Source organism: Asparagus officinalis, chromosome 3, assembly GCF_001876935.1.
Source record: "Asparagus officinalis chromosome 3, Aspof.V1, whole genome shotgun sequence".
NCBI lineage: Eukaryota > Viridiplantae > Streptophyta > Magnoliopsida > Asparagales > Asparagaceae > Asparagus > Asparagus officinalis.
This window is the reverse complement of record NC_033796.1, coordinates 46,662,182-46,688,936: the sequence shown is the minus strand read 5'-3', so window position 1 is coordinate 46,688,936 and position 26,755 is coordinate 46,662,182. Positions and strand designations below refer to the sequence as shown.

Here is a 26,755-nt window from a genome sequence, read left to right as displayed (position 1 = left end):
TTTGTAAATATTTTCAAAACCGGTCGTTTTTTGCAATTAAAAACCCAAAAGGGTCGGTTTTGAAAATTTGTCCTACTTCCTTTCATATATAAGACCCTATTTCCACAAATCCCTGGTACATTCTTTGTTCTTCACTATTCTTCTTGTACAATATTATCGCTAACAACTTTTTCAGTTGAAATTTCTATCCTTAAAGCATTAGCTTGTGTGTCAGACGATCTTCGACCAAGATCAAGCCTCTTGAGCCCTCTAGTGCTCATCTATGAGCGCATAGAGTCCGATCATTAGAACAATAACTAATTGGCCTAAAAAAACAAGAAGGCAATTAGCTTCTTGCTCTCTTTATGATGTCTCTATTTCTCTCCTCCTTTGCTAACCTTGTAGTCGTGACCTATTTTGGCCAACAGTAGCCTTCCTCTTCTAGTAAACACAACAAGCAAAGACCCTAGGCATCCCATGAAGGAAATAGACACCCGATTGGGTCACCCACGCCCTTAGCCTCCTACCCGTTTCCTCGTCTCAGCCAAAAAAATATCGAAAAATTCTTTAAGGACCCAAAATATGGGACAAATAGGGGGGACAAGTGAAGTGTCCCCCTTCTATTGGATAATGAGTTGGCCATCATTAATGATGGTCAACTCATTATCTAATAGGAGGAGGACACCTCACTTGTTCCCTCTATTGGTCTCATATTTTGGGTCCCTGTAGCAAAGCTCAAAAATATCGCCAGGCACCAAAACGATTCTCGAAACCAACCCAGCACATCTTGGGACCTAGCTTCTTAGGCCTTATCTTTAACCAAGGTCACGCCCCCACGAAACAACGGACGCTTGTTTCCCTCGCAAACCCCTAATAAGGCAAAAAAAAAAAAAAAAAAAAAAAATCGAACCCGTCGTAAAAGCCAATAAAATAACTACAAGGCTCCTCCTCACCACCACATCAAGGCTAACAACAAACGCGACATCCACGCGGATTCGGTAACCGGAGCCCAAATCAACGGCTCCTTCAGCCCCAACCCAGCCAATCCAACGGTACATATCAAACCTCAACTCTCGAGCCGCCTCTCTATTAATCTCCCCTCTCCCGAGCTCCCTTCTCCTCTTTCTCATTTTCTAACGAAAAAAAAAGAGCTAAAAATAAAAAATACTCCCAAGAAAGAAAATGATGCAGCAGGTCGCCGGCCGGTGAGCAGACCCAAATTCACATCAGGCTCCTCGCGCCGAGCAGCCGTGGGTGGCGCGTGCAGTACCCGGCGGCGGCGATGGTGATGCAGCAGCAGATGATGGCGGCGCCGCCGCGCCGCCGCAGTACGCGGCGCACTTCATTACCTACCACCAGCCCCGCCACTCAGATGGCGACGGGCGGCGGCCGCCGTTGGCGGCGGCGCGCAACAGGGCTCGTCGGAGAGAATAAGACGATCTGGGTTGGAGATCTCCATTACTGGATGGACGAGAATTATCTCCATAGCTGTTTTGGACACACTGGGGAGGTGAGGGTTTCTTCTCTTTTGATTAGATCTCGGTGAATTTTTAGTTGTCGATATTATTTGATTGGATTGGATCTTGCTTTATTTGCTATTGTTTTGGATCTGAGATGTGAGCTTTGTTGGTTAGTTATTTTCAGTTAATTAGAGAATGTTTTAGTGATTATGTAATGCAAGGACAAAAAGATACGTTCTTTTTAAGTATTATTTCTTCACTAGATATGGTGTGAAGGAAAAGAATCTAAATTTTGATACTGACCGTGAGGTAGATTTGTTTTAAAATCAAAAGAAGGAAAGTTTATTCATTGGCTGATTTAAAATGTGAATTAACTTGCATGAAGATTCAGTTGATTGATGTGAAATTAATGATCAGTTTTTGTTAAGCCATTTAGGTGTTTGATCTGGAAAGATGTCACTTGAGTATGGAGATTGCAATTATAAGGCGAAGTTTAAAATTTTTAGAAGCTATCAATATTTTAAACTATTTTTATTTTGTTCAAATAGTTCAATAAGTAGGAGATGGTAATGGTTCTCAGGCCTTTATTTGATCTAAAATATCAGTATGACTGGAATGTGTATTTTTTGCTCTTGTCTAGGTATTAATTGTGTAATATAACTGTATAGAAAGGAATATGTATGACTTTTTCTTTGCTAGATGCGTATATTTTTCAGAAGATAATTTTCAGCTAGCATTCTCCCTGCTAACCAAACAACTTTTAGAGTTTTAACATAGAAAAGTCAGATGAATGGGAGGTTCTTCATAACGAATATTCCGTCATATTTATATGTTCTTTTCTTACAAATGTTTCAAACTATTTTCTGAATCACTTGTGAGCTGTTGATTCTGAAAGATCGCTACAATTGAGATTGTTTTTATAGAACTAAACATAAGGAAAGGTTTGAAATGTTAGAATTATTAGTATTTTGACTAATTTTTCCAAATAGTTAAATGAGTAGGTGGTGGAATTCATGTTGAAGATCAAGAACGTATAGTTAGTAGAATTTAACATCTCTTTTACATTTGCTGTTGCAAACATTATGTTGGGTCGTGTGTGGACATTGACTATGAGAAATAAATCAATAAAAGAGAGAATCAGGTTGCGCTTACAAGTAATTAGTCCATGATCCATAGTGGACGGGGGTGCCTCACGGGAGACTTCCCCTGTAGTTGCATGATGTGCGAGGGAGGGGGACTCCACTTTTTATCCAGATGCACTAGGAGGCATCTCTTTGGCATAAAAAGGTCCCCTTTTCATTACACATTGTATAAAACGACAGAAAATATTTTCATATTTCTGCTGATATTTAATCAATAAAACATAACAGGATCTGCAATTGATTAAAGTCCGTTTCCATGTGAGCAGTTGTCACTAAATTTTAGAACGGTAGAGACTCCCATTAGTGTTAGATGCTGGAGAATAGATAGAATGAGTTGGTTATTTAATGTCATGTGCATTAGATGACTGAAGATTTTCTATCATGAATACACTCCAAGGTACTGTGCTTGTGTATCAAGACCTTGAATATTGAGTTTTATGTTGAATGCACTAAGTGAATCACCTGTTTAAAGCTTATCCAAGGAGCTTCTACTTGCTTGACGAAAACTTTGTGATAGATCAAGGTACTCGGATGCAAACTCCATGGTCGAGGAGATATATACTTAGGGAGGATATGCCCATTGACTGACCCCGACTTGTATGCTTTGAGAAAAAACAACAATAAGAGGGAGGTCTGTCGGCTGAAACAAGTCGAGCGCTTGTAATCAACTATAAAATTTATAACTAGTACCCATACTCAGTAGAATCTAAGATGTGCCAACCTGAAGTTTTTGCTTCTCCTTGCCTATATCTCCAACTCGTAAAACATTGTTGTGTATGCTTCAGAGAGAATATTCCGACTTGGTGACGTTTACTGTGAGGTTTACACTCATCTTATAGTGATGATTTGATAGCTGTTTAACCTGATTTGAGCCTGTGTCGTTGTAATATCTATCTTGGCAGTGCTATGTTGTACATACCCTGTAGGCATCATGCTCGTGTACAACAAATATTCTGAATTGATATGTAGAAAACATTTGGTGAGATATCCGGGTATATCTGCTTTGAAAATATTACTATTTCATAAATTTTTTTATCATAGCCTTTGTAGGTTATCTGTCGTGTATATATATCATTGTTGTCGAGGCGTGCGCCTCGGGCGCGGGGCGCTGCGGGCTGGGACAATTGCGCCCCGCACCTGAGGCGGGGCGCTGCACGCACACGAGGCGCGCCCTGGTGTGCGCCTCGCGTGCGTCTCGTGTGCGCTTGACACCCGCGTCATATAATAGACTCTTTCTTCTGTTTTTTTTATAAATAATTTACATATTACATATTTACATCATGTAATAGACTCTTTCTTGCTAGTTGCTAATCCATTCTCTATTTTTTCATGTTTAACCTATAAAAAGGAAACAGTAATTAGTAATTTAGTATACTTGTTTGCTAATTGTAACTTCCTTCTCTAATTAACATGTTAACTAGAAAATTATAAACATGTAAATATGTAATTGTTATCTCCATTCTCCATCTTTTCATGCTAACTAGCAAATAGCAATTAAGAATGCTAACCAGAAAATTATGAACAATCATGTTTTTTTAATCACTTATTGTTACTTAAAAATACATATATCATATTTTAAACGAAAATACATATTTCTTATTTGTTACTTGTTTTGTTTCATAGACTTTTGCTTATGTTGGAGATTATCTTGCATTGTGATTTGTGGAAACTTATAAACTTCTCTATGTTATGCATGCTAATTAAGACTTTTTCGTGATTTAGTAGGTGAAATTATATTTCTTGGTCTTTTTATGTGACAATTAATAAACATGTTGCTTATATGCTTCTTTGTCTTATGTTGAAAAATATTAGTTTGAGTTGTGCGCCTCAATTTAGTGAGGCGTGCGCATCGTTGTGCGCTTTGCACATGGTGCGCGTAAGGGGCCTTTGCGCCCCGCATTACGCCTTGCGCCGCAATAACAATGATAGATATGGTCTATATGATTTGGGGATCCAGAGGTTTATATGATTTGTTCTTTTGAATCTTGAGGTTACATCGTGTATTATGCTAATTCACGCACACATAAAAATCGTCATTCATGTCTCCTTAGTATCCAAGTTTCTTAAAGGTTTCAAGTATGCAGAAATCTGTATCTTGTCTGTTCCCTGCTTTTTAAACATAATTGTAACATGACATTTTCTTTTTCTGGAAAATACATCTACAGAGATTACATTATCTAGGTCAAGTGAATGGATAAAGAATCCCTATAGCTGGCAAGGGTCAGAAACTGTTCATTCAGTCACATTCAAGGGGAAAACTTGATTTAACATTGGAGTAGAAGTTTCGAGTTCCCTCATCTTTGTTGATCTGCAATAATGGTACAAACCAATTAATGACAGTTAGCACTTTTTCCAGTTGAAAAGGAAGAGGAAGGAATAGCATAATAGCATGTACCACCTCTTTTGTGTTGATGTTATCATTTTGTTTGAGAGGGTGGTACTGTTGGCTGTAATGCTTCTCATTGACCTTTTGGTCAGGGATGGACCATGTTTATGTTTGTGACTGATTCTCTAGTAACATATTTGATTCACAACCTCTATCTATTTACTGTCCTCTCTGGAAAACTCTAGCTGCTATCAGAGAGGTAGTAAAAACTAATACTTCAGTTGTGACATTTCTTAAAACGCACATGCTTGCTCGCTGGGAGAATCATTTTTTCATTAGTTACCTGTTCAGAGAAATGCCTCGTAACACTTCCATTACCTGTCCATATCGGTTGTTTTGATACTTGGGGCAAGAGATGATAATGCTTTGGGATGGTGAAATCTCATCCATTATGGACAGGTTTTCTAAGAGAAGCACCAAGAAGTTGTCCTATTGGCTATTGCAAGAAATCAGTCTTTCCACCTTTGCAAATTCTGTGCATGTAGAAAATTTTCTACTTTGATTAAAAATTTATTCAAATCGAGATCTTGCAAAGTTTTCTTTGTTTTCTTAAACATTTTGGAGATGCTCTTTGCTTCAACAAGTCATCATTCTGATGAAATCTGAGCTATGTAGTTGCTTTAGTATCTCAAGCTAGCTTAGCATAAATACAATTGTTAGATTGAATTCTTGGATCATTTATAGTTACATTAATGTTCTTTGATGTTAACCTTTCGTTATCACTGTTTCATCCAGGTGTTGAATATAAAAGTTATACGAAATAAACAAACTGGACAGTCCGAGGGATATGGGTTTGTTGAATTCTATACTCATACAGCCGCTGAAAAGGTACTACATACCTTCAGTGGACACATAATGCCGAACACAGATCAGCCTTTTCGCTTAAATTGGGCTTCATTTAGCATGGGTGATAGACGAACAGATGCTGCTTCTGATCATTCTATATTTGTAGGAGACCTAGCTGCTGATGTTACAGATTCTATGTTACAAGAAACTTTTGCTAGTAGATATCCATCTGTGAAAGGTGCAAAAGTGGTTATTGATTCAACTACAGGCCGTTCAAAAGGCTATGGATTTGTCAGATTTGGAAATGATAACGAGAAAACACAAGCCATGACTGAAATGAATGGTGTGTATTGCTCTAGTAGGCCTATGCGCATTGGTGCTGCAACTCCGAGAAAGTCAGGTAAATCACTTCCTCAGAATTCCTTACAAATTGTCTTTTAACTTATATTTGCTCATTTATTTGGTAGCCTCTTGAATCCTTGGACACATTGTTTCAGTAATATTAGAACCTATAATTTGTGGTGAATTAACGTGATAATTTGTACAGAAAATGTACCAATTGAAGTATCATCTCTTCGTACAGTAATACTTTGTGCTTATTTGTTGTCCAGTTCACTCGAAATATTCTATTTTGTGCCTTTTGCATGAATGTCTCTGTTTTTAATTACATGCTTATATTCCTTTCTCACTACTATGTCTGTTCTTTTGCTGCCTGTGATGTCTTTATTAATTTTCATGGAAATGGTTATGGGTACCGCTTCGGGTGCTGGTACTGGTATGTGCAAGGTAAATTTATAAAAATGTATGGTACGGACACACAATCTTATATATATTGAAATTAATAGTTCACATGAAATTACTGTTGTTTTTCAATTCATGTGTTATTAGAATTAAAATTCCAATCACATTTTTCAGTTTCTTTTATTATGTTGATTATTATAAATTGGAAATTGCTAGTTTTTGAGCTAGACAACCAAACGACCCTTTAAATCATAGTTTTGAATGAGGTTATGGGCTGAAACAAACCGGACCAATGTTTCAAGAAATAGATGTGACGTGTATGGATGTGTAGAATATAGGTCCAAGAAGTATATGACAACTGTTTTCATTTAAAACATGTCATATAATTGAATACGTCTGAATAAATGTATGCATATGCATATATCAAGGAGTGTTCATGATGTTACATTACTGGATTGTGTCGGGGAGTGGTACATCTTCATGATAGAAGTACCTGTGTAACAGTGTCCTTACAATCATGCTAATCTTTCTTTGTGGAAATGGGTTTCTGGCTAGCATCAACTTTTTAGTTCATTTAATTCTGTTTGCACGAGTAAAGTTGTTTGAAGGAACATCATGTAAATTTGTGTAGCCGATGAAGAAATCATGTACATTCATTAACTCATTGAGTCTTCAGTTCTGCCCTTTATGGGCATGGCATGGAAACTGGTCAAACCCAAAATTCATGGAGGGATTTCCAGCCACTTGCTGAAGCTGCATTAATGACCACTGCTTAGAAAATGATTGTAACAGTTTAGAGAAGATGAAATATGCCAAGATCTGTTATTTGCAAATGACAATCCACGATGCAGGTTGACACTTTTCATGTAATCACTGCACATTAATACATATGTTAACATCATACACTAAAAAAATTCAATTCACATGGTAATGCTACATCTTATTTTGATTAACTAACACAGTTCATTTTAAATTCATTGTCCTATACAATTAAGCCATAGCAACATAAAGCAGTTCTCAATACAATTATTCTCAACACCAGTGGTCGTGTGTAAAAATAAAAAAAATGATGAAATATGCCAAGGTCTGTTATTTGCAAATGACAATCCACGATGCAGGTTGACACTTTTCATGTAATCACTGCACATTAATACATATGTCAACATCATACACTAAAAAAAATTCAATTCACATGGTAATGCTACATCTTATTTTGATTAACTAACACATAGTTCATTTTAAATTCATTGTCCAATACAATTAAGCCATAGCAACATAAAGCAGTTCTCAATACAATTATTCTCATCACCAGTGGTCATGTGTAAAAATAAAAAAAATCTAGTCCCACTTACATGTTCACATGATATTATTGTTGCCTTCAAATTCCAAGCAAATTGTAGCGCTTAAATCATATTTTCTTTTGTAGAAAATTAATATAGGTGAAAGTATAGTTTTTCTAGTTGTATATAATTCAATAAGGTTTGCTACAAAATCTAAAAAGGTTAGAGGTTGGAGTCGTAGAGAGATGAGAGGTTGAAGATGAGGGTGTTTTGGGGAGAAAAGGAGGGGGAGTAAACAAGGTGCGGTCCATGAGGTCTTTCACACAAATAATTGGTTAAAAGGGGAGAACAAACAAAAAATTCAAAAATGGAAGTTCAAAATGAATTTTCCTAATAGATAATGAAAGTCCATGTTGTAGAAAGAGCTAGGCATCGCTAGATGCTTGACTGGCACTACTTAGGTGGATTTTTTTTCTTTGTCTAAGTGGCAGTGGAGAGTGGAAATCACAATCTAGACCTAAGCGGTGTGTAGTCTGCATGAACCTCCAATATGAGAACTTTTTTATATCTTGAGCGGCATTTTCATCCTTTTATGTCATGTGCTGGTCACATGACTGTTAAAGTTCACAGTGTTAACTTTGGAGGGTTATGTTAGACAAGTTTGGGGGATTAAGTGGAATATACAAAGTTAGATGGAGGGTATGTGAAGCACCCCCTAAAGTTATGGGGGTTAAGTGAAACTCACCAAAAACATTAGTATATGATGAACGATGTATTAGAAATAGGTGATTAAGAGGTATTGGGTTTGTTAGATGTAGTATTTTTTCCTCTTTAGGTGTTTCTTTTTATTATAGTTCTCTATCATTATTAGAGGTTCCTTTTCATAGGACTTTCTATAGATATGTCCTCAAGTAATTGTATATATAAAGGATATTGCTCAATAATGAATGAATGATGAGAGCTTTCTTTTTTGATCATAGTATTAGAGCTCTCTTCACCGCAATAGTACTTAAAACAAAGTGTAATTTGAATGTGATCTATCCCGTCTTTCATTTTCTTTGAAAATTGTAGATTAGGCTTGCAAACATCGAGAGGTGTCTCTAGATCCGCATATTGAAAATTACATCATGTTGATACTTTTCTATGATGTGGACAAGTTCTGGTTGTGGGGGAGGGGGGGTCCTGAAATCCAGTTTCTCTTCGGGAAGTGATGGTTAAGTCAACTAGAATTCAAAAGTATAACTGTGATAACCAATAGTTGGATAATTTTTTAAAATGATCATTCTAATTGTTCTACCTCTATACAAAAACTTGAATTCTTCTCATCTGCCTAAAATTATTCTACAAAATTGTGTAGAATTAATTTGTCCCTCAAATTATCCAACTCCGATCTCTCATTTATTTTCTTGACATTCTCTTCATTGTGCACATCCATGATCCATCTTCATGTTGATTTATATCCACATGAAATTGTAAAATTCGATGTAGTAATCTTATTTGAAAAATGGGTATAAATTTTAGCATGTTTATATATGTCTAGAAATTGATGATTTTTCTGATAAAAAGAAATTGAAGATTTCAATATTTTTTTTATCAAATATCTCACTTTCACAAAATTTATCCCTTATTATTCTGCGAAAATATTCTACTTTTACAAAATTTATCCCTTATTATTCTGCGAAAATATCCTACTTTCACAAAATTTATCCCTTCTTATTCTGCGAAAATCGTAATTCTAACATGAAGCCATGGATGAGAAAGGAGGCGAGATAGTCGACAATCTCAAGAGCAAAGCAGAAAAGGGATATGAAAGTTCACAAGGGAGATCTAGAGAGGGAAATCTCTTCTACGAAGAGAGAGAAAGTCAAGTTAATGTTGTATTCATTACCCTAGAAGAAGAATCTAACACCGAGGCGGTTTTCATCAGTGTTCCCGTAGTCATCAAACTCATTAGATTGGTTGAGAACAAAAACACCGACCATTATAAAAAATGTAGATCACACAATTCATAAATTCTTCGAGAATAATCTCCTTAGAGGGAAAGGTTCAATTGGCAGGACTTGTATCAAATCAATGATGAAATCTCTTCAGTGAATTGAGGCGTTAGCAATATTAGTAGCTAGAGTTAGCAACACATTTTGTGATATTGTTTCACTCTTACGAAAGAGGATAATGCTGATGTTTGCGAGAGTTAAAAAATGATAATGTGTCAACTGCTTGTTACTAAGCTCATAGCGGTTGTTATAAATCAAGAAGTTGGTAATGAGTTAGTAGCTTTGCGTACTTTCGGATCTCTCCTAAAGGAGCCTGTAGATGATCCTAAAATCGCCCACTAAAGAGATGCTTGAGGTAGCTGTTTTAGTTTTTTAAGAAGTGTGCGTGTTTCAGCCCAGAGCCTAGATTAAACTTTCAAGGGATTTTGTTCCATACTTCATGAAAGAAAAATAGGTAAGCATGTAAAGGTAATGATTGAAGATATTTTGGGAAAAGAAGCTGGGATTTCAAGACCGTCCTTTTTAGCCAGTACTTAGAAAGAGAGTATCAACATGATGTTCTAATATGCTGATTTGGGGCCACCTCTTGTTTCTCCATTTGGTTAGCTTGATTAAAGATACAGACGAAAGTTTGCCCTTTTCAGCTCAGGGCCTAGATGAAACTTTCAAGGGTTTTTGTTCTACACTTCGTGAAAGAAAAATAGGTAAGCATATAAAGGTCAAGATTGAATATCTTTTGGGAAAAGACGCTGGGGTTTCAAGACCGTCCCTTTCAGCCAACACTGTGCCATGTAGAAAGAGAGTATCAACATGATGTAATTTTCTAGTATGCAGATTCGGGGGCACCTCTAGTTTTTCTATTTGGTTAGCTTTATTAGAGATATAGATGTGAAAATTTTGGTTAGCTTTATTAGAGATATAGATGTGAAAATGGAGCTATAAAGTGCAGGAACAAAATGTGTAGAAATGCTGTAGTGATTTGCACGGAAATGTGCTGCAATCCTGGCAATTTTTTTTAAATTACCCTTATACCCTGTTTGGGTGGAGGGGAATAGGAGAGAAGGGAACGGAAGGGAAACATTCACCCCGTTTGGGGATCTTGTATGGGGTGAAATATTCCCCCTGTTTTGGTATCTTATAAGGGGTGAAATATTTCCCCTCATTCCTTTAAATTCACTCATGAATACAAACTTTGTTCACCCGAAATTTGGCGGAGCTTAGGGGAAGAGAATTTGCTTAGCTTCTCATCTCTTCTCTCCCTTAGTTCACTTAACTTCCCCTACCATAATAAAATCCCAAACAGGTTGCTAATCTATCTAGTTGCCATAAATGTTGAGCAATCTCAAAGTAATAACTACTTTTAATTGCTTACAAAGTTAAATGCTGCATGGGGTAGGTATTAAACAAGGATTTAGTGCTCATGTCCTACAAGAAGTGTTAGTGTGTGATGTTTTCTGCATGCAAAGTTTTCTGCATTTCAGGTGTAATAAACAAAAAATCCCCACAAGGTAAGGGTTTATTAAGGGCAAGGGTTTAATGAGATGCAAAAGATTCAGAGACAATTTAGTTCAGGTTTTTTGCATATGTAACCCTCATGTTTTCAATATTTGCAAAATTGCCCCTCAAATTTTGGTATTATGAAATTACTCTTCAAACTAGCATATTGGGTCTTTCTATCATTCCAACTTAAAAATATTGCTTTTTATACATAACAATGTCAAATTTCCTGATAATTTCCAATAGGTCTGCAACAATTTCTTGTTTAAAAACTAAAATTGGTAAGAGGAAGTGGTAGGAAAAAAATCAATGTGTGAGAATCGGGGGTAATTTTGCAAATACCAAGATTTGGGGGTTAACTTTGCAAATAAGGAAGATTTGAGGGTTATGTATGCAAAAACCCCTTTAGTTTATTTTTATTTGTTATTGTAAGTCCTTGAGAAAAATAGTTGGATCCAGCTATTGATCCTGAATTGTAATGTATGTATATTTTAAATAAATCCAAAGCTATGATCTATGGCTGACTAAGTGGAGCAGATTAGTGTTCATGTATCTACATTAGAAAGCTATGGTGAAGTTTTCATTGTTTTTCGTTAAAGTAAAAGCATTGAGCTCCCTTTGAGGTCTTGAACGGTGGTCCATGGATCTTTATTGCAACAACCCTTTTACGACTGCTTCAAGTACCACTTGGCAACTTAGTCTCATTTTATAAGGCACAATTATTATTGACAAATACATGTTTTGTTATTAAAAAAGACTAGTCTAGGCTTTTAATGAGTTCATGTGGGGCCTTGAAACAACTTAACCATATTGGTGATGCATTTGGAGCCATTTATGTACCAATCATTCGTGCAGGAAGATCTATGTTATGTGGGTTGAGTATCAACTTCAAACTTTATTCCCAGAAAACTGAACTTCATACCATGCCCTTCCACTTTCTAGACTCTTTAAATCGGTAATCTTTCTTGTCCCTTTCCTTTGTTTTATGAGTGATGTTGGTAAGTGTCTTATATGTACTAAATCAAAGTACATATTCTTCACTTCAATGTTTTACTTGGGACAAGTTTAAGTAACTTGCTTCTGTCTAGCTGCCTTGGTTGCTGCTATGGATGAAGTACGGTATATTTTCTGTCTTTCGAATAAGGTAATGGATATAAATTTCTTGTTAGGATAAAAGAAGGGAAGCAAGGGATCATTTTAAATTTTGATTCACCGAGGGTATAAAGGGTATATAACCATATATAAATGTATAGTAATTAGTAACCTTTTCGTTCTTGCAACAGATGAGTCGAACTGTTGAATTATGTCAGGACAATACTTTGGGAGATAGGTCGTAGTGTATTTCCTTGCAATGCTTGTGCTTGTTAGATCTTAGTGCAAGCTGTACAATATCAAGTCTGTTAGAATATAGGTGTACAACCTCAACCCTCATAGCTTCAAAGTTTGCTGTAATGGTGAGGGACTTTGGGATGATATCAGAGCAACCCAGGACCCAGGTTCACATCCTACGGGCCACGAATTTAAATCATATTTTCTAAAAATTGACACCGTTGCATGATTCTAGGTTTCGATCCATAAAAGGACGATCAACCTGCAGGGACATGATAGAATATAAAAATGTAATCCTCAACCCTCACCACAACATTGGAGTATTGGCATAATGGTTAGGAACTTTAAGAGAGCCTTTATATGGATAGGGCTTGTGCATCCTTAGACTTTAGCTGTGAATGTGGAAATAGTGCTTTAGATGGAGTATGTGCTGAATATTGCTATGAGCATATGTTTCTGTGTTTTGTAGATAGAAAGTCAATGCGGATTCACATGTTACTTTTTTTAAAGAAAAAAATAATATTGAATTAATTATCTATCTTCGGTGAAATAAAATAGGCTACACGCTAAATACCTTACATACTGGATTAACTGATTTATGTTGTAATACACGTACATGTAAATGACTGCATTTGAATAAATTTATGCATAACATAAATCAATAGGTCCGTACATGCAGACTTATGAACAGAAAAATATGAAGAATTTGAAATGCAAAATCCATGTGGAGTGTCTATGAACTATGTGGCTGTGTAGTCAAAATTTAACAAGTGCAATATTTGGATGATAAACTTTTTCTTCCTAAAATTAAACAATTTCACAATCTTTGAACACAATATTATGCAACCACGAACTGTCATCAAACCACGAACTTTTTCTTGACCTCTACTTTTTCCTGAATTGACTATCTGCCTTAGATGTATGAATCTTGGTTCAAGTGTATTTACTCTTCGTATTTAGACGGACCCCTAATTCTGATTTCCTAAACAAGAAAAATATTATCTTCGTATGAATGTGAATGTGTTAAGTAATGAGAGATAGTTCCTTCAACGTATGTGTAAAAGTTTAAATGAATAATATGTTTAGAAAGTTTATGTGCTCAGTGAACGCCTCAAATTAAATTTCTCATTAGTAACTATAAGTCTGACATGTTGAAATAATATAACTTCCGACTGAACAAATCACTTGAAAGGAGGCTAAAGCTACAACCTTTAGTCCAATCCAGTTAAATAAAACCTAACAACTGTGCGGGGTTGGAATGGAAACAACCTTATGAGAGTCATTTGTTGAAGAAGTTTGTCAATTTTAAGAGCATGACATAGTAGTTTCAAGTGTTTTGACTATTCATTTCTAGTTTCGCATATTTCTTGGTTTGCTTAGAAATTATTGGCAGGAGCAAGAACATTGAGCCCAAGACATTGTTCTATAGGATCTGGAAGCCCTTGCTCGCGAGGGTTTTTTTATTGCCTACTTTTTCATTCTAATCATGCAGAAACCTAATTCCATTCTCAGCAAGTTAAGCTACACGTTGCTATTTCATTATTTGATTTTTAATATCTTAAATTACTTAATTAAATTGCAGTGTTAATCTGTGTAATGAGAGTTTATATTATCAGAAGATCAAATTTTATACAGTGGAATTTGGCTTTATTTGAATTTCAATGGTTACATGTTTATTCCTAGGTGGTTTTGGATCTAATGGTTCATCTGGACAAGGTTTTCAATCAGATGGGGATTCAACCAACACAACAGTAACAACTGATCTTTTTTTGCCTGCAGAATTTGGGGGAAGGTTTATTGTTACGCCCATTTTCACCTGTAAATGACCCAACATCCTTATGTGCAGGTTTTTGTTGGAGGACTTGACCCGAGTGTCAGCGAAGATGATCTGAAGCAATCCTTTTCACAGTATGGTGAAATCGCATCAGTGAAGATCCCAGTTGGAAAACAGTGTGGTTTTGTACAATTTGTTCAGAGGTATGTACGACCCATTATATGTTGATTGTAGTTGTAGCAGTATTCCTCACAACTTTGTTTTTGCTTAAACATCCCTGGTAATCGATATTATGCCGCCCCAACAACCACCCCACCCCCACCCTCCCAAAAAAAGAAAAGAAAAAGAAAAAGAAGAACATCTCTGTTGCGCTTGTGTGCGCAAATGCACATGCTTGTCTGATTATTTTTCTTTTACATATTATATTGTATGTCTGACCCATTTGTGGCAGGAACAATGCTGAAGAGGCACTACAGGGATTGAATGGCACTGTCATAGGAAAGCAGACTGTTCGCCTCTCTTGGGGTCGCAACCCTGCAAACAAACAGGTGCACTTTTTCAGTAATAAATAGCAATTATCAAGGTTTAGAACAGTAAAATTTAAACAGATGATATATTCATTTTGTTCTCATTACTGCACTTGTTTGGGGAAAGTTTCTCAGTTTTCAAAAATTTCCCAATCGTTCTTGGGTTTTACCTGGGGGAAAATGGTTTTCATTTCTTTCCCCAAGAATTACTTAGTCATACTGTATTGATTTTCAAGAAATCGTGTGGAATATTGGGATTTCCTAAATTTTGAAATCGGGGAGTAGAAAAAAAATACCCTACGCCCTGATTTCCAAAATTTGGAAATCAGGGGGTGGGGTATTTTTTTTTTTTGCATATTCCACTTTTTTCATGTAATACTTTATTACTAATTGCTTGGTTTTGATATTTACATATAAAACTACAGGACTTACATTGAAGTATGAGGGTGCATGTGAAATGTAAATATAAATATTGTATGACTTGAGGCCTCTCAATATAGCTTAAAATGCAATGCATAATGTCGTTTACGTGTTTTCTTATTGTTTAATTTAAAATATAAAAGATGTTCATAATAAGTTATAGAATTAGGAGCAAAATTTTAAAGTAAAAAACACTTCAATAAAATTTATATAAAAATGTACTGACAAGTATCTAATAGAATATTCAAAAAATATAGTCACAAATTTACATCTCACTCATAATTTCACATTCACATAATGATTGCACTAAAATAAGCCATGTAGGCTTAACAAAATATTCAAAAGTAATTACTTAATCTCTTAAAGTCTTCAGGTCTCCATAAATTGTATTGAAAAATTGTAAGTTATATTGAAATAACGTGAGTCATAATGAAGTATTGTAAGTTATATCTACTCACTAATAAGTTGAGTTATGACGTGACATAGTTAGTTCAAAAGCTAACAAAACGTTCGATGTCTGTTAGGTTGCTTATTGCAAAATATTGAGTTACGTAATGTGTTTTTTCAACAATTTTCTTATAATTGTTTTTCTCCGTTCTCATCAAAATCTGGGTAACAAGAGGGTTTCTGCCGCAGTTCTACTGAGGTGAACAGATTCCTCTCCTCTTTATTCACTTTGTAACAAAAGACAAAAGTTGCAAATTTTTCTCTGGCAACTTTTGGGATCCTTCCTCGGATTTTTAACATACTCCTGGAAACAAACATCCCCTAACAGAGAAAAAAGTTAGATAGGTATGCTTGAGCCTACGTATCTTAATTATTATGGAGGTGGCTTGCATTTTCTGTCTGCTTGGCTTTGAAATGTGAATGAGTTATAATTTACTCTCGTATAACGTATTCCATCATAAAATATAAATGTTTACATGTCTATATAAAAAGTAAACTTGACTCTTTAGCTTGACTTCTTCCTCTTCTTTCTTCCTAATTAGAGAGTGGATGTTAGCAATCAGTGGAATGGCATTTATTACGGAGGGCAAGTCTACAACGGGTACGGCTTTGCAGTGCCACCTCAAGATCCAAGCATGTATGCTGCAGCTTATGGAGCTTATCCTATCTATGGAAACCAGCAACAAGTGAGCTAAATGAGAAGATATAGTAATCCATCCCCACTGGAATCGGCATTTAATTGGTAGTGGAGTGACTGATAAACTTTAGGCAGTCAAGCAGAGGTAGCTACAGTCTGAATGGTAATGTAGAACATAAGCAAGGCGCTGAACTCCTATAGTACCGTTCACCATAAGTCTGATGGTGGTCTTAGATTGTTTTATTTATTTCTATAAATTTTGACTGGATGTTAAAGAAGATTTTGTTTGACGTTATATATATCGTTTTTGTGTGCTGGCAATGTTGGTTTTTGTGAAGTGAACCTTCTGATTTCTATTTTGGTTGATTTGTTGTGTATTTTTGTTATGATAGCTTCTGATTAGTTAACCTTGATGAGATAGGGTTTGATGAGTATGCGATACTGATATTTTTGCAGTTGGAAACTGTTTAATTTCCGATGGTGCTGTAGCATCTGATTGCATTGCACCTTTGTAGCATAGGAGTTGTTGCTTTTTGGTTCTGCGCTCAAGCACTGAAAAACCTGAGGAGCATTGGTGGAAATACTAAACCCGATTTTTCGTGGTTGAATGCTGTTTACGGTCTTTTTTATTTGTTAAGGGAGTGTTTGTTTCTTTTTTTTTTTGGGATATAGGGCGGATTTTAAGTTTTGGGGTGTAAAAAAAAGTTTTTTTGAGTTTTGGTATTCCATAAAACTTGTTTGTTTCAAAATTAATTTTGGAATATTGAATCTCCAAATAATAAAAAAGTAATATATTTTAGGATTTGTAAAATCCTCTCATTCATGTGGGATGTGGGGTGGATATTTAACAAAATCCATCCAGCTCATCGTTTTTCTTAGCTACCATCTTTTTTCTCAGCTCCCGAAACCAAAACCCTCATTTCCTTCACCGTTTCCCTCCTCTTTTACCCGCATCTATTTCCCGCTGCCAATTCCTAATTGCCGCCTCCTCTTCCCGCCTCGAAATCTGACCTGTCGCCTCCTCTTCCCGCCCTGAAATCTGACATGTCGTCGCCTCTTCCTGCTGGGTCTCATCTCCCTTCTCTATTTCCCGCAAACTAATTCCTGTCTTAGATCCATTCTCCGTCTTCTCATGAAACGTAAAAGGGAGAAATTTTTGCTGAAGTCGAACAAAGCAAAGAATCTCTGAGTTGCGATCTCATGCTTCGATGGTCAACCAACCCTAATTCTCACCGCTGCTCGATTCCTTTCTTCGCGCTCTCTTTGAAGGCTTCTCTCGAGGTTTGAATAGCCGACTTGAGAAATTGAAGGTAATTTGAAAATTTTGAGTTAGTTTGTGATGTTTTAGATGGAAGTTTGAGTTCTTTTTTCTATTAATTGTTTGTAGATCTGATATTTGAGCTTTTATTGTTGTTAAAATATATGGGTTTGTTGATTGGTTATGGAACAAACTTGCATTTAATTCGTTAGGAGGTTGAAATCGTGGAAATTTATCATTTTGGATCTTTTCTCAAACTTGCATTTAATTCGTTAGGAGGTTGAAATCGTGGAAATTTATCATTTTGGATCTTTTCTAGTAGAAAATAGTGGGAAATTCCTCTTTTTTGGTTGAAATCGTGGAAATTTATCATTTTGGATCTTTTCTAGTAGAAAATAGTGGGAAATTCCTCTTTTTTCTCTTGTATCTAAACATAGTTCTTGAAGATTATTCCACTTGAAAGTTTTCCACTTTGATCATTCCCTTCCAATTTTATTGAATTTTTGTGGATAATACTTGCATTTGTTATGTGGGTAGTTCTAAAGTCGTGGATTTTTTTGTCTCTTTTGGGGCCCTTTTTGGTAATAATTAGTGGAAATTTCCTCTTTTATCTCTAGTAGACAGAATTATGTTCTTGGAACCTTTTGCCCTTTGATTTTCACTTCAATCTCTGTCATTATCTTATAGCAAAAAATGGCCTTTCATTTTTAATCAGCTCCCAGTTCTTTAATCTTCACTTTTTCAGAACGTTTCATGTAAAAACCTTATCATTTTGCTTAACCCATGGCTTACATTAGAAATTTACGACATTTTCTTGCCAATCTCAATTAAAAAGTATGAGCTTGTTTTGACTAAGAGTAATATCTTTTGCTCTATATTCCGCCTTTGACTATGTGTTTATTAAGGTTAATTCTGAAGGATGTGAAATAGATACACTAGAACACTATGGGGGTGAATAGTATTCTTTTAAATTTTTATGCAAAGTAGATAATAATTGCAATAAAGAATGGCAACAATCTCAGAAAATTACAATCACAAACAAGAGATTTTATATTGGTTCCACCAATCCGGTGTACATCCAGTCCCCAAGCAAATCTCACTTTAGATTTTCACTATAATTTTGAACCAAGTACAAAATTAAAACCAAACCTGACCAATTTACAAGTCTATGCAAATTGCAACACCAATTGACAACACCTTGTCAATTTCACACCAATCTCTAGACTAAGAAATCAACCTCTCTCAAGCCGAGAGAACTTTCCTTGAATCAAACAACTCAATTCCTATAAGCCTTGATTTGTAGTGTTGTGTAGCAGTGGCTTAGGAATAATTTTAACCTCTGGAAATTGCCTAAATAATTTGTATTTTGAATGATGATCAAAGGCAATTTCAGAAAAGATCTTTTTCTCAATACTTAGCAAAATCTAAAATTTTAACTCTTAAAAAATGCACAAAAATTGAAGCTTATGGGTAGATAATTATGTGCCATTTTTCTGAACATATAACCTTTATATATCCCTTGAAAAGAAATTTTTTTTAAACTTTAAAAACGTTTAAAAACGACTATAAACTGTCACTAATTCAAAGTTTGAATTCTGAAAAAAAAACTGTCTTAGTAGTCAACTATAATGTTAAGTAGTCGACTACTCTGTATCACAGAAAGTCTGTAAATCAAAAATTGAAACTGAGTAGTCGACTATAATCCTTAGTAGTCGACTACTCTGTAAAACAGATGTTATGTAATATAGATTTCAATGCTCAGTAGTCGACTATAGTTACTTGTAGTCGACTACTCTGTAAAACAGATGTTCTGTAATATAGATTTCAATGCTCAGTAGTCGACTATAGTTACTTGTAGTCGATTACTCTGTAAAACAGAAGTTCTGTAAATCAAAATTCAAAGCTGAGTAGTCGACTATAATTCTTAGTAGTCGACTACTCTGCAGTTTTACAAAAACTTATATTTTGTTCTTTGACTTCAGTAGTCGACTACAAAGCTAATTAGTCGACTATTAAGAGATAAAAATGTAATGTATGAAATATTTTTAGACTCAATGATTAACTAAATACTCTAATGGTTAACATAGGGGATTTCTATTGTTAACCAACACACTAAGCCTGTGTTAGTGTGTTCTAATCTCTATGTGTGTGTGTGAGTGATCAAGGCTTGTACAATATTTCTAAGAAAAAATATAAAAAAATTACATTGATGTATATGTTCTTCATCTTCTTTACTTCATAATGCCTTGAACTCATCTTGCACTTGTTCATATTTGATGTTGAAAGCTGCATTTAAATGTTAGTGCATTTATATAACACACATAGTATAAATTGTTATCATCAAAATAATACCTTGGAGACATGATATTCAACATTTTCCCCCTTTTTGATGATGACAAACAATTTATACATATGTAAGTATATTATAAAAGAATTAGAACATTTAGAAACAAATATACTTACTCCCACTGCATAAACGCATATTAGAGTCTATAATATTAACATGAGTCTATAACATTTTTATAGCCTACAAGACCCCCTTTAAAGTTTTCAGACCTAAACCAGGCCGCGTGTGATCTGGAATACTTTGAACAAAGATGATCATCATTTATTGGTGGGCACGTGCACCCTAGATGAGTTAGTTGGTTTTGGGCGAACTCAAGTGACAGGCAAGCTCAAACAACAAAGCAGAGTCAGTCAAGCGGGTTCAAGCAGCTGGCGAGCTCGAACAGCTGGAGAGCTTAATAAACAGGCGAGCTTCACGTGTCGACAGGCAAGGTGAGTTACGTAGGCGAGCTCGAGAGAGAGGTGACCTAGAGAGGTGTGTGAGGTTTTCTCTCGCTAGCGAGATCCGAAGCAGCAATGGGGTGAGCCTCATGCTTGCCAGCTGGGGCAACGTGGGCGCGTCTAGTCGCATTAAATGGAATTTGACAAGGCGACCTCGTTTTCATGCGCCTCGTCTAGCGACGAATCGTGGCCATTGATTTTGAAAAACGTCTTCCGAATTTGGCTGTTGGATCGGCCATGAACCGTCTCTTGGTTTGGGCTTCGAATTCGACCCGCCCGGCCCGCTCCCTGTTTCGGTAGTTCATCTGTAACCGCCGAACTCAAACTGTTGAGAGCGATCTAAGCTGTCGATTTTGATCATGACAATGCCTCTCAACCTTCAGCATTTTGCCTTTAAATTAGCTTCGTCTCCTTCCTTGGGAGACTACTGTGCTTAGCAATTTTTGCTCGCTCGAATCCTCCAGAGAGAAAGAACTAGACTTTCATCGGACTTTTCTCGTCTCTCTTTCTTCGACTCTGACATGGAGCTGAAAACCTAGAAGTGCTTTTCGAGGGGAAAGGGCCTAAGCCGCTCTTTTGGTAGTGTCACCGCCGGTGCAGTCGCCAGCGTCTTTGGAACATACTTGGGTAAGTCCAGGGGGCTGTAGGATAACCCTGTATCGATGAACGAGGCGGAACTGAGAAAATGAGCATTGTTTGCTCATCTTCCACAACGAGCTTTGCCATTTCAGGAGATGCTCTGTGATTTCAGGCAAGTTCAGCCTTTTGTCAGGCGAGTTCAGCCTTTTGTCGGGTGAGTTCAGCCTCTTGTCAGGCAAATTCGGACTTTTGTTCAGGCGAATTCAGCCTTTTCCAGGTGGGCTCAGCCTTTTGCAGGTGGACTCAGCCTTTGTAAGGCGGGTTTAGTCTTTGTTTGGCGAATCCAGAACTTGCCAGGTGAAGTTGACTTCGTCAATTGAGGTTCGCCTGTGCATAGAAGGCCGTCTGTTTTGAGGTCTTTGAAAAAATCTTGCACTTCTAAGCCGGAATTTTCTAACTTTCTTTCACTTTGTTTTGTAGCCACGTTTTCTAACGAGGCCCTCCCAAAGGGCGTAGCCATCAGCCTTGCTAGTAGCACGGGCTATGTAGCCCCCTCTCGATTTCTGCTTCTCGACCCAGTGCTAGTGTTTGCTGTTGACAAATCTGCCAAATTGGTAAAGAAGGTGTCCGACGGGCATCATCTTACGTTGTGCGAGTTGATCACTGATGCAGCGCTAACGTATACGACCAGGAGGGAATTGTCAAAGCCCCAGTTCTATTTTGGTGACACTCCGACTGACCCTTCGGCCTTATTGTTTGGAGAGAGTAGATGGTTCTGAGTCATGGGTGGGGTCCATTACTACATTCCTAGCATGCCAAGAGGGTTCTCTATTGTTGAGCTGCGCTCGTTATTGGTTCCACGAATGACGAATTGGGATCTGACCCCTACTCAAAATAGGGTGACTTGCAGGGTCTTTATCGGTTCCACAGCTGGATATGGGGTCGACAGCTCCTGTAAGCGTGTGACTGCTCTGCGTCCAGGCCTGCTGCAGAACGAGTTACCCGTGGGGGAGACGACTGCAGTGGCAGAGACCTTCCATCACTGCTTCTTCCAAGCTGGGGGACAATTTCCTCCGAAGGACTTCAAGGCTCCGGGGTGGATTCATTCTGCACCTAGAAGCAATACTTGGTGGTCTAAGATCACCGAGTACATCTTGGCAAAGAATTCTGACCTTGAAGGATCATAGTTGTACGTGGCTATCAGGGCCACCAAACATGGCTTGAAGATCAACGCTCCTTAGTTCCAAAGTATCTTGGAATTGTACTGTCCGGATAGCAGCACGTTCTTCACACCCAACGATGAGTTAGGCATAACACTCCACAAGATGTACAATGTATCGGGGTTTCCATTGGAAAAATTCCCTTATGAGGAGTATGTGCCGGGTCAGGAGGAGATTAGCTACCTCTCGGTCAAGTTCCCTGATGTGGTGGAGACCCTTTGGGAGCTGCTTGGATATTACCACATATTTCTAAATATCCTAGGGGCGGTGGATCATAAGGGTAAGAAGAAGAGGGCTCCGGGGATCAGCCATAAGAATTGGGTTGATTACCTGTTCCCGGAGAATGATGTTAAGGGGAGACCTATTATGTCATTGGACGAGTGCGACCCGATTGACGTGGAGAGGAGGATATCCGAAGGCGGGGCAGTAGAAATCCTCGAGCATGATGAGGGTGGAGTCAAAGTAGGGATGATCTTCGAGTCATTCCACCATTAGGCTAAGTCCATGATATCAGCAAAGGCTTTGCTCGCGGGGTACCTCATGTTGTGGCTGAAGAGGTGCGTGGTCCCCACTCATTCTTTTAAAACGATACCAGTGGAGATCGTCTACCCAGCGGTTCGTTTGGCTTACGGACGGCCATATGTGTTAGTACCGACGACAGTGACATGCATCCAGAGAGGGCTCCGCATACTAACGGCTCAATTTTGTCGGGTGTCACATGTCGACGAGGAGGACGGTGAAGTCGCCAAGACTCCTAACCCTCGAGTTGGGTTGCCGTACACATATTTGATGACATGGTTCGTCTATCACTGTGAATGTCTGATGAACACACCGGCGAATCTTCAAGAAGAAGGGTTTGTCCCGTTCGTCCAACGCACCGGTGAGCAAGGGGTGTTCGATGAGATGGCCCAAGTGGGGGCGCGCCTGGAGTAGGTCCGGGGAGTGATAGCTGGACGCATGGGGATGCCCGCTTTTGCTCTTGGACGTTTGTTTCCTTATAAGCGATAGCGGGAGACCGAGGCTGGCAGATCAGGAGGGGAGGTGACTAAGAAAGTTCATCACGAAGACGCGGCGGAGACCATCAAAACAGTGAAGGGCCAGGTCGCAGATATTCTTGAATCAATTCCGGGGGTAATTGCCCCTGCGACTGAGGCCACTACGCCAGCTCTAGTAGTTGTGTAGGGGATGACTCCATTAGCTTCGGAGGCCGCCCCATCGACACTTGTTGCGGAGCACGAGGCGGGAGCTCCAGCTCCAGCCACTTCACCGATCGTATCGAGAGGTAACCTTTTTGTTAGCCTTTTTGTTTTGATGATGTTTAATAAACAATTTACTACTAATATTATTTGTCTAGTGTTTGTGTTTTTATAATTATTCTAGAAAAACAATATGTTGGAGGTTGGATGAAATTGTGCTTCAACGATCATATCCAATGGAGGTTGGCGGAATATCAGTATGAAGCAATACAATTCAACTTAAAGCTTCAAGTTCAAGCTTCATCCATAAATTTACCAAGAAGATCTTAATGAAGATCTATCAAACTTGGGTAATTTAGTTTTTAGGTTTATATTTGTGTGTTAATACTTTAAGCTCATATAAATCACACACACGTATTTATTGATTTTATCAAAATATAAGTGTTTTTGTGAAAATATTGTTTTATTAGTTTATAGACTTCAATATCACTTTATACATATTTTATTAAGACTATAAAATCATTTTGTAAAGTTTCAAAACATGGTTTAGTCAAAATGTCAAAAACAAGTGTTGTTTATTTTCATGTTTTTGGACTATTTTATAAAATAAAGAGATTTCTCATTTGGGAGGTGTTTTTTGAAAACCAGTTTTTATAACATGTTCATTTTTATGTTTACAAGCATTCCCCAATATTTTACATTTTTTGATTTTGTTTGCTATTTTTAAAGACACTTTGAAATTCAGTTTTACTATTTATAACAGGTTGATAACACGTTATCAGTCGACTGATACATGTGTTCAGATAACTGAAGAAACCATCTGGAATAACAAAAAGTTTTTATTTTGTTTTAGTCGACTGACCAGTCGACTTATGAGGTCATCAGTCGACTGACCATGCTCATCAGTCGACTGATGAGGTGTTGCTGGCCTGTAACGGTCAGTTCATCAGTCGACTGATCAGTCGACCGAGGACATAACGACTAGTTTTTCCAGATTTTCATGTTACTGTTATTTTATCTTTTTGCTGGGATTTCTTGGGTTTTTGGGCTTTGACTTATGATCCTATATATACCCCATGCCCTCATACTTCTGAGGCTACTTAAGAAATGTTTTAATCAAGTTTAAGAGAGTTTTTATAAGGGTTTAAAAGTTTGTTTAAGAAGCTTTTAAGCATTTTTAAGTTTTGGTTTGTGAAGAGAATTTCACAAGAGCTAGAGGAGATCACCATTTGAGTTTAAGCTTCCACTCTTCTCTCTCTCTCTCTCTCTCTCTCTCTCTCTCTCTCTCTCTGTCTTATTATCTATAGAGAAGTTTCCCTAAACTCAATATGGCTTTACATTTATATTGTTTGATTATCATTTTATTAAGCTAGTGTTTATATTGAGTTTAGTTAATTTTATTTTTACTCTTTGCTTACGCACATAACCATTGAGCTTATTGTATTTTCATACTTAGTATAATTTGGGTTGTGGGAAGTGTATCTTAGAGTGTGAGCTTATATTTTATTATCACCTTGTTTAGAGAACAAATCATTTGTTGTTAGCGAGCCTAATTGTGGGGATTCACTTTATATTGCACAAATTCACCAAGAGGAGTGTAGAGGTGAGACGTGGTCGGTCCCAAGAGGAGTGAGGTCAGTGGTAATGCCTAGAGGGTAGGTCGTAATTCCGAGCACTTGAGGGAGACACGTGAGAGGCCAACACTTGAGGTGGGATTTATGTAGTTACATTGTAAGATTGTGAATGTTAATCGGTGAGCGTTAAAAACCGATATTGTGTGATATAAATGCTATTCGGGTGAGTGTAGAAAACCCGGTTGTGATAGTGGAGATTTCCTCGAGGTGAGGACCGGAGACGTAGGTCGTGGGGACAGAAGTTCGTGATCATATCGCTTGTTTAAGTTTGCATTGGCGCACTTATTTTTGTGTTCATCTTATATCGTCTTTATCAATTGCTCTTTGTTTATATTGCCCACTATCTTGTTTTATTTATGTTTATTTCACCATTGTATTAATTTTTTATCCTTGCATATACTTATTGTATATTATACTTGCTAGGATAATTTGTTAATTAGTTTTAATTGGTATAAAATCAGATTAGATTAGCATAAACCCTATTCACCTCCCTCCCTCTAGGGTTCTTTCCTAGTAGCATTAGGGTGTCTTTCAATTGGTATCAGAGCTTGATGCTCTTTGATTTAAGGTCTAATCGCCTTGAATTAAAGATCCAAGTTATCTTTTATGCTAATCTAGTTTTAAGATTTATTATAATCTTGCTTGCATATATATAGATATTATGGACATGCATTGTGCACCTTGTTTAGGCTATGATCCTAATATTACTCCTAGAATAGATAATTTTTCCTATGACCAATGGTGCTCTAGATTTAATATATTTGTTAGATCTAGACATTTTGATTTACGAAAAATTATTGATAGTACTTATGTTGTGCTCACTTTGGAGAAATCCAAGTGGAGTAAAAATAATAAAAATTATTTATAATGAACAAGATTTTGTTAGAATATTTACTAAATGTTTTTGATTCATCTATGTCTAACAAGTTTGTTCATTTTGATAATGCTTACAATTTATAAAAATTTATAGAAGCACATCAAGACAACTTGAAGGAAATCCGACATAGTTTGGTGGATTCTTCTTCAAGTGAGTATGGAGCATCATCATGCACACGAACACTAGGCGATAGCCCTAGTGAGGTTTGCGAGTTCGAATCCATTAATGATTTATCTAGTGATGAACTTGAGGTTTGCGAGTTCGAATCCATTAATGATTTATCTAGTGATGAACTTGCTTGTGCTTCTGAAAAATTATTGCATGCCTAGTGATGAACTTGCTTGTGCTTCTGAAAAATTATTGCATGCCTACAACAAATTGCATCATATCTTTTTAGAGTTAAAAAGCAAGCGTGAAGGTTTAAAAGCCGATCATGAGTTGTTAGCATCTAAGTTTGATACTATTTCTAATGAGAATGTGATCCTCAAAGAAAACAATAAAAAATTAAAATTGGATCATATTACTTTAACTTCAAATGTTGCTAACTTAACTCATGAAAGAGATAATGCTATATTAGAAGTAGAGAACATAAAAAATGATATTGTTTCTTTTATAAATGACTATATATGTTCTACTTCTAATAAAAATGCTACTTCTAATAAAAATGCATATGTACTTAATAATGAAGATTTGAATCTGGTGAATAAACGCATTTCATCTTTAGATTCAACTTTTAAAACATGCATTAATAATCATAAGAAGATTATGGATATGTGTGCCAAGTCTAAGTCAAAATCATCCACTT

General features: G+C 36.8%; 1 protein-coding gene across 1 annotated transcript; it reads left to right on the top strand.

Annotated features, from left to right (window-relative positions):
• On the top strand, positions 1,179 to 16,736 carry LOC109834020 (polyadenylate-binding protein RBP47-like). The gene is given in 9 exon segments (XM_020401906.1): positions 1,179 to 1,297; positions 1,300 to 1,333; positions 1,336 to 1,403; positions 1,406 to 1,489; positions 5,703 to 6,153; positions 14,278 to 14,345; positions 14,441 to 14,571; positions 14,820 to 14,916; positions 16,305 to 16,736. Coding segments are annotated over 9 exon segments (1,122 nt in total). The 5' UTR covers positions 1,179 to 1,261; the 3' UTR covers positions 16,458 to 16,736.